This window comes from Myotis brandtii, unplaced genomic scaffold (genome assembly GCF_000412655.1).
Source record: "Myotis brandtii unplaced genomic scaffold, ASM41265v1 scaffold1085, whole genome shotgun sequence".
Lineage (NCBI taxonomy): Eukaryota > Metazoa > Chordata > Mammalia > Chiroptera > Vespertilionidae > Myotis > Myotis brandtii.
The window spans coordinates 28,739-42,649 of NW_005353692.1; the positions used below are offsets into that span (position 1 = coordinate 28,739).

The 13,911-nt window shown below is 40.0% G+C and overlaps 1 protein-coding gene across 1 annotated transcript in view; it reads right to left on the reverse strand.

Annotated features, from left to right (window-relative positions):
* The window catches only part of BUB1 (BUB1 mitotic checkpoint serine/threonine kinase), a 44,262-nt gene that overhangs the window by 3,532 nt on the left and 26,819 nt on the right, over positions 1 to 13,911 (reverse strand). The window contains exons 17-24 of the mRNA XM_014542687.1: positions 13,459 to 13,546; positions 9,579 to 9,817; positions 7,909 to 8,052; positions 3,198 to 3,313; positions 2,741 to 2,902; positions 2,405 to 2,562; positions 2,130 to 2,304; positions 1,482 to 1,588 (exon numbers count right to left, since the gene is read on the reverse strand). Of these exons, the coding sequence (XP_014398173.1) occupies positions 1,482 to 1,588; positions 2,130 to 2,304; positions 2,405 to 2,562; positions 2,741 to 2,902; positions 3,198 to 3,313; positions 7,909 to 8,052; positions 9,579 to 9,817; positions 13,459 to 13,546 (1,189 nt within the window). The remainder of the gene's footprint in view (positions 1 to 1,481; positions 1,589 to 2,129; positions 2,305 to 2,404; positions 2,563 to 2,740; positions 2,903 to 3,197; positions 3,314 to 7,908; positions 8,053 to 9,578; positions 9,818 to 13,458; positions 13,547 to 13,911) is intronic.

The window sequence follows — 13,911 nt, forward strand, 5'->3', positions numbered from 1 at the left end:
CTCTGTGCGTGACAGGGGGCAGCGCCCAACCCCCTGATTGGCCCTGCTCTGTGCGTGACAGGGGTTGGCGCCGCAACCTCCCCATCGACCCTGCCTTGAGTGTGACAGGGGGCGGTGCCCCAACCCCCCAATCGGCCCTACCCTGAGCGTGACTGAGGGTGGCATCGCAACCTCCCGATCCGCCCTGCTCTGTGCATGACGGGGCGGCGCCCCAACTCCCCAATCGGCCCTGCTCTGAGCCTGACCAGGGGCTGCACTTAGGGATTGGGCCTGCCCTCTGCCACCCAGGAGCAGGCCTAAGCCAGCAGGTCGTTATCTCCCGAGGGGTCCCAGACTTGGAGAGGGCACAGGCCGGGCTGGGTTACCCCCCTCCCTCCGCCCCCCGAGTGCACAAATTTTTGTGCACCGGGCCTCTAGTCCTATATAATAAAAGCTCAGTGACCCTTACAGCAGAACAACCAGAACAACCGGTCGCTATGACATGCACTGACCACCAGAGGGCAGACATTCAATGCAGGAGCTGCCCCCTGGTGGTCAGTGTGCTCCCACAGTGGGAGTGCTGCTCAGCCAGAAGCCAGGCTGGCAAGCACAGCAGCAGTTGTGGGAGCCTTTCCTGCCTCCGCAGCAGCGGTAAGGAGTGGGGAGCCAAGTGGTAAGGAGCGAGCAGGCAGGCGGTCAGGAGCAAGGGGTCCCGGATTGCGAGAGGAATGCCCGACTGCCAGTTTAGGCCCGATCTAAACTGGCAGTCGGACATCACCCAGGGGTCCCAGAATGTGAGAGGGCACAGGCCGGGCTGAGGCCCTTCCCCTCTCCAGCACAAATTTCGTGCATTGGGCCTCTAATAAATATATAATGAGTATACTTGTACTGAATGCTCAGCTTAAACATTACCAATAGTTGATTCACACATTATATTAAGAGAGTCATCTATGTTGAAAGGAAGAATCCTAGTCAATCATTAATTGCCATTGTGATTTTACAGATGAGAAAACAGTCTCAGAAATACTACAGTCATGCAGGGGTGGGACTTAAAACCCTACCTTGTGATGGATAGTTGCCTCATCATATTACTCTATAATTTACAAAGCACTTTTGCATGCATTATTTCTCTTGCTTCTTATAATAAACATCTAGGTACGCAGGAGGATTATAATTTCCATTTCCACAGGCAAGAGGACAAACAAGCAACAAGTGGAGGCTTGGTAACACCAGGTGATTGGTGTGTACAGGAGGCAACCATTCAGCCAGGGTTTTCATTGCTTCTAGGAGGGCCCTGGCTGCCACACTGTCTCAGATGAGAACAAAGTAATGAAGCTGTGGAACTTGCTCACTGTACCCAGCACCCAGGACTGTGCCATGTCACCATACTTGCCAAGGCATTTGTTTTCCACGCAGGCAGAGATCCATTACCCCTTGAGATGGAACTCAACACACCAGCATATTTATTCTCTCCTCACGGTGGTACTAGTGCTAATACCCACCTTCTAAAAAGACCTTCAGGCTTCCAGACTCCTCCTTCATTTTTCAATTTCATGTAAGAGCCAAAAAGCATGCAGTACACGGTTGCAGCAACTCCAAAGTAATCAATCTACAAAGAAAATATAGGTCTATATATCTAAAATACTAATTCACACACCAGTATATTAAAATGTCTAACTTACTCAGCAAGCTACACAGTCACAAGAAGTTACTTTTGAAGAATCTGGACATCATATGTTCTGTATCCCACTGATGTGCCCTACTGAATGCCTGTCTAGGCTTTGGTGGAAACTTCCATGGACAGATCACCCACTGTCCCCTGAAGCTCTGTTCTCCTTGAGCTGTTGTGTCCTTCTAAGTCCTTCCTTTCTTTTGTCACCCAGAGGCAAAAGAAATCCCCTCCCCCAAGGACAGTTTGGAAGGCCTCCTAACTCCTGGCCCTGGGACCCCACCCTCTGCTCTCACTGCACTCCAAAGCCTCGTGGAATGTGCTCATAACTGAACATAACACTCAAGCATGGCCTAAAGCCCAGAATAGGAGACTAGAGCAGCTCATACTAACTAGATGCTCAAATTCATTTTGAAAATATAATTAAGTTGTTATATAATTAAGAAAAATGTTTCCAAATCTCTCATGTTAACTCTTATACCTGGTAGTTCCACGGTTTGTTACTGAGCATCTCAGTACATTGAAAACCGGACGTTTCACACTTTGCTGTAAATGTAGTTCCTTTTGGAAAAAGTTTCATATCTATACTCTGACCCAGGTCAATAAGTGCCAAGCCATCAGATAAATTATCATCTTCTCTGTCCTGTTCCAAAAATCTGTATTAAACACAAACAAGGCCAGGCCGCATGAGCACAATAAAAAAAGTCTGCTAGGCAAATGGTAAGAGGAGAGCCCTGTTAAAAACACAGTACTTGCCTGCTTCCAAGTATGAAGTTGTCTGGCTTAATGTCTCCATGGATGATCTCGCAGCTGTGGACTTGTTCAATCATGTGCAGCATTCTTATAGCAAAGGAAAGCACTAGAGCTTGAGGCATCACTTTCTCAGGGGTGTTTTTATAGAGATTGATAGCATTCTAAAAACAATGGAAAGTGGAATCATGAGTTGGGTACACAGGATCAATGAAATTTCAAGTCAAGAGCTTTGCCCCAGCCTACCACTCCAATAAAAGCTCCAACTATATAAGGTATGTGCAAGGCATAAGATAAAGAACTTCAGATTCATATCCACATCATCAATGTGAATACACTTACCAGTAATGTTCCATAGCTGTAGAGATCTCCCACTAATACGCTGCCATCCTGGAAGAAGTGGGCAGAATAGAACTTGATAAACATGTGTCGCTCACTGGGTGATAGTCTCTCCATTAGCTGGGTCCCAATGTAGAATTCCCAGGCATTGGCGGGCTTCTGGACCTGCAAACCAGGTGTGTCACATTCAAATCCAGTCTCACAGTCTGGAAATGATGGCAGGAAAGCAATTTCTATCCCAATGAAAGACATGGGTGGGAAGTGATGACAAGCTGTGCGGTGTTGCTGCATTATGGAACCTGCTGCAACATAATTTTAGTGGCAATTCTGAGTCCATGTAGGATAATTTTGGTTCTTAAATGGGGGCTATAAACCTAAATGAAAGAAACCGCCAGTCTTAGAAAAGAAAAGCTCTAAAAGGCAGTTCTCTAGCAAACAAAAAGCTGCCCAGATCACTTACCTTCAAAACAAATTTCTGTTTACTTTTGGTATCCTTCACATCTCCATGGGTAACTTCATAAACTTGGGCAAAAGCGCCTTCTCCAAGAAGGTGATCAATATAGACCAGCAAAGAACCTGAGGACACAGACATGTCAAAGTGGGGGGGGAGGGGGGGGCACGACTTTATCACAATTATTAACTAAATCCAAAGAAAGCAGAAGGAAAAAAAGAACTAGAGAAAAACAAAAATCAATAAAAGAAATTGAAAACAGAAAATCAATAGAGAATATAAAAAAACCCCAAAGCTAATTATTTTAATTCTTTAAAAAGATCAATAAAGACAATAAGCCCATACCCAGGTTACCTAAGAAAAAGAGAGGACACACAATATTAATATCAAAAGTGAACATGTTACTATTATCAATGAAATGAAACAGAGGCATCACTACAGATTCTATGAACATTAAAAGGATAATAAAGGAATACTAGGAGCAATTCTATGCCCACAAACTTGATAACCTAGATAAAATGTACCAATTCTTTGAAAGAAACAATGTACCACAATTCACACAGGAATAGACAATCTGAGTATGCCTATATCTAGTAAAAAAATTGAATCAATAATTAATAGCCTTTTTAAACAGAAAGCACCAAGCCCAGATGGTTTCACTGGTGAATTTTACCAAACAAAGGAAGAAATTACACCAATTCTCTACAATATCTTTCAAAGGATAGAAGCAGAGGAAAAACTTATTAACCCATTCTATGAGGTCAGCATTACCCTAATACCAAACCAGGCAAACACATTACAAGAAAAGAAAACTAGCCCTAACCGGTTTGGCTCAGTGGATAGAGCGTCAGTCTGCGGACTGAAGGGTCCCAGGTTCGATTCCGGTCAAGGGCATTTCCTTTGTTGTGGGCACATCCCCAGTAGTGGGTGTGCAAGAGGCAGCTGATCGATGTTTCTAACTCTCTATCCCTCTTCCTTCCTCTTTGTAAAAGATCAATAAAGTATATTTTAAAAATTTAAAAAAGAAAACTAAAAATCAATATCTCTTAAGAACACAGAGGCAAAAATTCTCAACAAAATATTAGCAAATCAAATCCAAAAAAATGTAGAAAAAAATTATACACCACAACCATGTGGGATTTAATTCAGGTATGCAAGGCTAACTATACATTAAAAAATCAGTTAAAGTAATTGATCACATAAACAGACTAAAAATAAAAATCATATGGTCATATCAATAGCTGCAGAAAAAATATTTAATAAAATTCAACATTCAATCATGATAACAATTCCCTGCAAACTAGGAATAGAGGGGCACTTCCTCAACTTGATAAAGAAAATCTACAAAAAACCTACTGCTAGCATCATACTTACTGGTGAGAAATTATATATATGTTTCCCCACTAAGATCAGGAATAAGGTGAGGATATCTCTTCTCATTATTCCTATTAAACATTATACTCAAAGTCCTAGTTAATGCAATAGGTGAAAAAAAGGAAATAAGAGGCATACAAACTGGGGTAGAAGAAATAAAATAGTCTTTGTACACAGATGACAGCAGTATTGTCTATCCAGAAAAATCTCAAAGAATCAACAAAAATCTGTAGCTAATAAGTGATTATAGCTATGTTGCAGGATACAAGGTTAATGTACAAAAGTCAGTTGCTTTCCTATGTACCGAGATGAATAAATACAATTTGAAATTAAAAACACAATACCATTAACATTTCACTCCAGGTATGCAAAGCTTATTAAAACACTTAGGTATAAATCTAACAAAATATGTACAAGATCTGCCCTGGCCAGCGTTGCTCTGCAGTTAGAGCATTGGCCCACATACCAAAGGATTGAGGGTTCGAGTCCCAGTTAAGGGCATGTGCCTTGGTTGTAGTTCAAGCCTATGCCCCAAATGGGGGACAGGTGCGAGGCAACCAATCGAGGCAAACAACACTGGTTTTTCTCTCTCCTCCTTTTCCTCTCTCCTCCCTTTCACTCTAAAAAAAGGAATGAAAAACAAAAAAAAATTTCCTCAAGTGAGGATTAACAAAAAACCACACAAAAAACCAAACATAAAAAAAGTACAAGATCTATATGAGGAAAATGACAAAACTCTGATGAAAAAAATCAAAGATTTAAATAGAGATATTTCATGTACATGAACAGGAAGACATAAAACTGTCAAGTTGTTATTCTTCCCATCTTGATAATATAGATTCAATGTAATATTTCATGGATATTGACAAAGTGATTCTAAACTTTACATGGAGAGGAAAAAGACCCAGAATAGCCAGCACAATATTGAAGAATAACAAATCAAAGAGCTGACACTACCCAACACCAACATCAAGCTACCATAATCAGGACACTGTGGTATTGGTGAAAGGATAGACAAATAGGTCAATGGACAGACAGAAATAGACCCAGAAACAGACCCAAACAAATATAGTCAGCTGCTCACTGACAAGGAAGCAAAGGTAATTCAATTAAGAAAGGAGAGTCTTTTCAACAAATGGTGATAGAATAACTGAACATCAACTTGCAAAAATAAATCTAGATACAGAACTTTTCACAAAAGTTCAGTCAAAATGGATCATACATCTAAATGTAAAACACAGAACTATCAAATAAAAGACCCAGAAGACAATATAGAGAAAATCTAGGTGACCTTGGATTTGTCAATGACCTCTTAGATAACAACAAAAGCATAATCTGTGTGCCGTGGTTGGTGTGGCTCAGTTGATTGGCCTTTGTCCCATGCACCAGGAGGTTGCCAGTTTGATTCCTGGTCAGGGCACATGCCTGGGTTAGAGCCTTGATCCCCAGTAGGGGGCATGCAGGAGGCAGCTGACTGACATTTCTATCTCCCTCCACGTCTCCCTCTCTCTCTAAAATCAATAAAAGGAAAAGAAAAAAACATTTGAAAAAAGCATGGTCTGTGAAAGAAATGAATGAAAAATAGAATGAAAAACAAAGTCAGAGACTGAAAGAAAATCTTTGCAAAACACTTATCTGATAAAACACTATTATCTAAAAAATACAACAAACTCTTTTACTCAACACTAAGAAAATGAACAATCCCATTTAAAAAGGGGCCAAAGATTTATAACTCACCAAAGAAAATATAGAGATGGCAAATAAACATATAAAAATGTTCAATATCATGTCATTAGGCAAATTAAAAACAATAATGCACATCTATTAATATAGCTAAAACCGAAAACACTGACACTATCAAATGCTGTGAGGATGGGAGCAACAGAACTCTCATTTTTGCTGGTGGGAATGGAAAATGGTAAAATCCTTCTGGAAGACAATGTAAACATATTCTTATGATGTAATACAGCAATCAAACTCCTTGATATTTACCCAAATGAACTGAAAACTTATGTCCACACAAAACCTGCACTGGGATGTTTACTGCAGCTTTACTCGTAATTGCCCAAAACTCAGAAACAGACAAGATAGCCTACAATAGGTGAATGAATAAATAAGTGACGGTGCATTCATACAGTGAATTATTACTCAGCAACTGAAAAGAGCTATTATGCCATTAAAAGACATGGAGGGATCTTAAAAATGCATATTGCTTAGTGAAAGAAGCCAATCAAAAATGTCTACATACTATATGATTTAACTATATAACATTCTTGAAAAGGCAAAACTATGGAGACAGTAGTAAAAAGATGGGTGGTTGGCAGGGTTTTAGGTGAGCACAGGGCAGGTTTAGGGCAGTGAAACTACACTGTATGATATTGTAATGATGGATACACATCATTTCACATTTCTCAAAACAATACTAAGGAAGAGAACCCTAATATAAACTTTAGTTAATAATAATGTAACAATATTGGCTCATCAACTTCAACAAATGTTCTGCACTAAAACAAAATGTTAATAAAGGAGTCTGTGTATTATGTATGGAAAGTATGTTGTTAGAATGTTATTCCCATTGTTATCCACAGCCACTGTTTCCCACTCCCATTTTTATTAGTTTTGAGTACCTTTCAAAAGTTATCTGGAAATACTATCAAATATGTATATAGACATGATCTTTTTAAGAAACAAAAAGCAGCCAGCCAGCGTGGCTCAGTGGTTGAGCGTCAACCTATGAACCAGAGGTCACAGTTTGATTCCTATTCAGGGCACATGTCTGGGTTGCAGGCTCTATCCCCAGTGTGGGGCATGCAGGAGGTAGCCAATCAATGATTCTCTCTCATCATTGATGTTTCTATCTCTCTCCCTCTCCTGTCCTCTCTGAAATCAATAAAAATATTTTAAAACAAGAGCAGTACATAGTACTAGTCTGCCCTTTTTCTTAACAGCATGTTTTGGAGGCCATCCCCTATAAGTACAGAGAGCTGCATTTCACTACAGAGATATCCAGTTATTTATTGAAGCAGTCCCCACTGGCACCTATGTAGCTTCCAACCTGCTGCTTTTACATGCACATGTTATTTGGAATATATGCAGTATATCTGTGGGAAATCCTTAGAAGTGATGTCTGCATCTAAAAGTATGTGCATTTTTAATTTTGATAGGTATTGTCAACTGGCCTTCTAGACGTTAGAGCCCCGATAGCAATAAAAATGTTACCTACTGTTATGGCTTAATACCCTTCCCAAGGTGATGGTGGTGCCAGAAGCAAAATCACACAACACGGGTCACCACAAACTTCCCACAGAGAAATAAGAGTTTAAAGTTACTACCACATAGTTCTTACCCAGCTGAAACTCAGTCTTGGGCTTGATGGCAGGAAGTTTACACTGCCACTCGAAAGCATTTGGACTGGAGTGCACTGGTTGAGAAAGCCCGGACAGAAGTTTGAAAATCAATCGATCATCCCATGGATTCTCAACAGTGAAGCCTTAAAGAAATGGGGACAAAAAATAAATAAATAAATAATAAAGTTAGTACCTAAGATATTACAAATAAAGCAAGTGGAGACATGCATTAAATAAGCTTTCAAAAGCCTCACCTGTAAAGAGCACTGATTCAAATAATAAAAACCATTTTCAAAAGTCAAAATGAATGGTTCTGTATAGTTCATTATCATTTTAGATCTATAATTAGACCAATATTCAGTTGAGACAAAGGAAAACACCAGAGGCACCTGTTTCACTCATTGGGAACTGCTAGATACTGCCTTTAGCGCAATTATGGGTACATGTCTTAAAGGAAGACTTGCATATTAGTTAGGTACTTCTAATATGCTCCGATATATATTCTCTAAATTGCTTTTTCACTTATGTCTACAAAAGATGTTGCCTTTAAAAAAAAATCTAACCTGAGGATACATTTATTGATTTTAGAGAGAGAAACCTCAATGTGAGAGAAAAATCAATCAGTTCCTTCTTGTACATGCCCCAACGTGGGACTGAACTCCCAACCTATCTGGTATATGGGACGACCCTCCAACCGAGCCACTTGGGCAGGGCAAAAGATGCTGCCTTTTAATATGTACGCTACCTATGTGCAATTTGTATGTATGATATATTTTGGGTTCACAAAAGAGAAATCATTTCTAAAGGGAAGGAAAAAGTTAGTGGCAGTGATCAAGCCTAATCCAGCATCAACATTTACTTAGTGCTAAGCCTACGTGGGACACTGTTCTGAGTACTTTACAGTTAGTAACTTACTTGGTCCTTACTATAAGACTAAGTAGGTACTAGCATCATTGCCACTTTACAGAAAGGCCACAGAGGACTGAAATAATCTCAGCTAAGATCACATGACCTCATAGGAGGGGGAGCCAGGATTAGAACCTAGCCAGTCTATCTCCAGAGGCTGGGCTTCTAACCATTATGTAAAATGTTTTTGTGCAGCCTGGGTTTGTGGATCTCTTAACCCTGAACCTGGTTACTTTTCTGTAAAATGGAGACAACAGTATTACATTAAACGCTTAACACATAGTATGACCTCCAAGTCCAATTTCCTCTTCCAACAGATATTTTTGACACTTTCTAAAATCAAAATGGATGGCCCTAGCCAGTCTTGTTCAGTGGATAGAACATCGACCCTTAGGGTTGCAGGTATGATTCTGGTCAAGGGCATGTACCTCAATTGCAGGCTTGATCCCTGGCCCGTGCGGGAGGCAACTAATTGACATGTCTCTCTCACACTGATGTTTCACTCTTTGTGTCTCTCCCTCTCTCTTTCACTCTCTCTAAAAAAAGAATCAATGGAAGATATCCTTGGGGTAGGATTAAGAAAAAAATTAAATTAAATTAAAATGGATGAACTAGCCCTCTAGCATCAGCAAATGTGATAAAGTATGCAAATTCTTTCTGAATGACATTTGAGTCCCTGCTCTTTGAGCTTTTCAAGAAGCAGCTTTTACTAGGCGACTGTCCTTATTCGGGGGTACAATGAAGACTGAGACTCTGTTCATACTTGCAGTATCGACACTCCCAAGTGACCGAGGCTGCACCCATTCTGCCTGGAGTCCAGCACTGGTGTCCGATGGCTCCCGCACAACAGGAAGGTTAGTATCTGTGAGTGTACAAGCTTTCAGGTTCTGCTCTGCCTCGCTGGTCAGCATGCCACCTGCAGCTGGCTGGCTCGGATGCAGTAAGGATGCTGAAGATGCACTGATGGGGAATGCTGCTTCTGGGCTTTTCTCTTGAATTGGACTGGATGTGTGAAAAGAATGAGAGAGGAGGAAACTAAACACCACGTGATTACAAGACTACTAGATTTGACCACATGAAAGTCTCACAAAGCAGTTTCCTTTTCATTCTAGGAATGATATTCCAAAATTGCTTCACAAAGTTGAATAAAGCATTTTCTTCAGACAAAACAAAAATATACAAATACACAGCTAGTACCATATGATTAGAAATAAATCAAAGATGTGGTAATATATTCGATAAGTTGGTAGGTAATACAGGGAATATTCTTTAGTAGGGAACATTGAGAGGAACCAGTTTATACCCCCCAAGCTATTATATGAGCATCAGTACTGTCACCAAGATTGAACACTTATCTTTATCCAAAATACCTTCTTTTATAACAATGAAATAAACAGAAAGTGTGAACTGCAATCCAACAACCCAACACTGGTACATTTTTACACACATATACATCTGCACATTCAACCTCATTACTCATGGATTCCAAATTTATGAATTCAATAGAGGCCGGTGCATGACATTCTTGCACTGGGGGGGAGAGGGCGGCGGTGTCCCTCAGGCCAGCCTGCGCCCTCTCGCAGTCCAGGACTCCTCAGGGGATGTCCACCTGCCTAGCCCGCTCCCAGCAGTCGGACATCCCCCAAGGGGCCTTTAGTGCTGCCTTGGAGGCAGGAGAGGCTCTGGCCACTGCTGCTGCGCTCGCCAGCCGTGAGCTGGGCTTCTTTCTGGCTGAGCGGCACTCCCTCTGTGGGAGCGCACTGACCACCAGGGAACAGTTCTTGTGTTGAGCGTCCACCCCCTGGTGGTCAGTGCGTGTCATAGTGCCCGGTAGTTCCCCATTCGGTTGATTTGCATATTAGGTTTATATTATATAGGATGTGCATGCTAAAATTTATTTGTAAACCCCAAATCAATACTCAACCTGCAGAGTGGCATATAGATCAATGAAACAGAACAGAGAGCCCAGAAATGAATCTATACCTATATGGTCAATTAGTATTTGAAAAAGGAGGCAAGAACATACAATGGAGTAAACACAGTCTCTTTAATAAATGGTGTTGAGAAAATTGGGTGGGTACAAAAAAAATGAAACTAGGCCACCAACTTACACAATACACAAGAATAAACTCAAAATGGATTAAAGACTTGAATGTAAGTTACAAAACCTTAAAAATCCTAAAAGAAAACATGGGCAGTAAAATCTCAGACATCTCTCATAGTAATAGTTTTGCTGATATGTCTCCTCGGACAAGAGAAACAAAGAAAAAAAATAAACAAATGGGACTACAGCAAACTAAAAAGCTTCTACATAGCAAAAAAAAAAAAAAATCAACAAAATCAAAAGGGAACTCATTGCATGGGAGAACATATTTGCCAAGGATACATCTGATAAGGGGTTAATTTCCAATTATATAAAGATATATATTTCCAATATATAAAGAACTTATACAACTCAACATCAACATCAGGAAGACAAACCCAATTAAAAAATGGGCAAAGGACTGGAATAGATACTTCTCCAAAGAAGACATACAGCTGGCCAATAGACATATGAAAAAATGCTCAAGAAAAATGCAAATTACAACCACTATGAGATATCACTTCACACCTGCCAGAATGGCAACCATCATCAATAAATCAACAAACAACAAATGCTGGTGAGGATGTGGAGAAAGGGAACCCTCATGCACTGCTGGTAGGAATGCAGACAGGTGCAGCCACTGTAGAAAAAAATATGGAGTTTCCTCAAAAAATTAAAAATAGAACTTCCTTTTGACCCAGTGATCCCACTTCTGGGAATATATCCTAAGAATCCTGAAACATCAATTTAAAAGAATATATGCACCCCCTATGTTCATCGCAGTGTTATTTACAACAGCCAAGATCTGTAAAACAGCCCAAGTGCCCATCAGTCAATGAATGAATAAAAAAAAACCATGGTATATTTCCACAATGGAATACAATGCAGCCATAAAAAAAGAAGAAAATCTTATCTTTTGTGACAGCATGGAAGAACCTGAAAATTATTATGCTAAGTGAAATAAGCCAGTCAGAGAAAGACAAATACCATATGACCTCACTTATATGTGGAATCTAATTAACAAAATAAACTGACAAACTAAATAGAAACAGAGGCATGGATACATGAAACAGACTGACAGCTGTGGGAGGGGGGGGCACAGAAAACAAAGGGATTAGCCAAAGAACATATAAGCATAACCCATAGACAGAGAACAGTGTGGTGATGGCCAGAGGGAAAGGGGGAGGAGGCTGGGTGGAGGTGGACAAAGAGGGGGGAAGATGGGGACATCTGTAATAGTGTCAACAATAAAAATAAAGTAAAAAATAAAAAGAGTATTAAAAAGGTACCAGAGAAAAGAAATCCCTTTTCTCTAATTAAAAAAAGGGGGGGGGGGAGTTTGATAACAAGAGCACAGTCCAGTGGTAAGAGCAAGGGTTCTAAAATAAGAGATATGGGTTCAAGTCCCATGCTTCCAATTAGAAGCTGTATGACTTTAGGTCATTTATTTAGCCTTCTAGGCCTGGTTTCCTCATCTGTAATGGTAGAAAAGACTAGTTCCTATAACTGAAGTTACTGTAAGGTTAATTAAAAGATATAGTTTATGAAAAGCATAGCCACTGTTCTGGGATATAATAAATGCTCAAAAGATTATAGCTACTTTCAGTGTCTATAAGACTACTCAAATATGTTGGAATTTTACTTCTGCAAAACATTAATGTATGGTAAGTCTGCATTGTGCACCAATTCCTAAGTTTAAACACTGTATCTTCTGCCTCATAAAAGAAAGTGATTGATTGTCTTAATTACAATGGGTATAGAGAAGGAATTCTGTTTGCTCAGTTCTGCAACAGGGTCTTTGTCTGGTAAGAGTACTGCAGTTCTGCTCCCCAAATTAGAGGAAATCAGATACAGAAACTCTTTCCACAGGGATTCTCTGCTACCTCACTGCTTTTCTCATAGCCCCGATGTACCCCATGTTTAGATTAACCCCTAGAGTGCCGGGGAGGGCAATCGCACTTCTCCTGTCTTTCGCCAAGAGTGCCGGGAGCACTATTGTGTTCCTCCTGCAGTGTCACCATTAGATGCTAGTAGTTCACTCTTTATTGACATATGGCACCTAAGTGCAGATTACTTATGATGCCGAATGTTTGTAGTTCTAAAATTGACCCCTGGCATTTATCTGCCTAATTTTTTATAGGTACTACGATTTTATGAAGTTTACTCAAATTTTGTAGCCCTAAAGCTTTGAAATGACGTCCAGTTCTAAGTCTGCTTTTATTAGTGATGATAATATTGCTAAATATGTCAAAGATGAAAACAAATGTAGTAAAGGTTTCCTTAAGTTTTTGAATATGTAACTTCATTTACTTGCGATTCATAATTTTTTTCCTAAACTGCTGTAAAATCAGCAAAAATGCCTTGGCAATTTTAGCATAGTACCTAGGATATTGGTTGGCACTCAAAGGGTTAATTATTCTATTTATCCACAGAGAGGGCCTTCGGACTTAAAGCTGAGAGTCCATAAAAATGCTATTAGCCTTTAAGGACTGGAATTCTATTACATCTTAAAGCAAAGCTAGAATGAAAATGGAGTGACAGAACCACATGCTCACTATACCTGAACTTTCTGTCTTTTGAGGGTTGCACCACGTTTTCTTCACATGAATCCAAAGTCACATGGGTGCACTGTGCTGCTATCATATTTTCTGAAACATAAAAAATTAGAGGTAGACGTATGTGGACACGTGTGTACACACATGATTTTATGTTATAAAGTCAAGGATTCCTTTTTATAGTGACTTAGGTTGTAATTTTAAAATAGTGTTCCATGGTAAATGTGCGGTAAGATTTTTAAAAGGGGGGGAAATGACTTTAAAAAACATTCTACTACTAATATATGTGAGCATTTCAACTTTATACATCTAATCCTTCAGAGAACAGGGCCTGGAGAAGGGCAGGTCCACTATGGGGAGGATGACCAAACCATGGGAGGTTACTGGTATGGGAGGCAGGCCACACGCTGCTTTGGGAGAACCTGATGACAAGGACATCGAATATAAAAGACTGACAG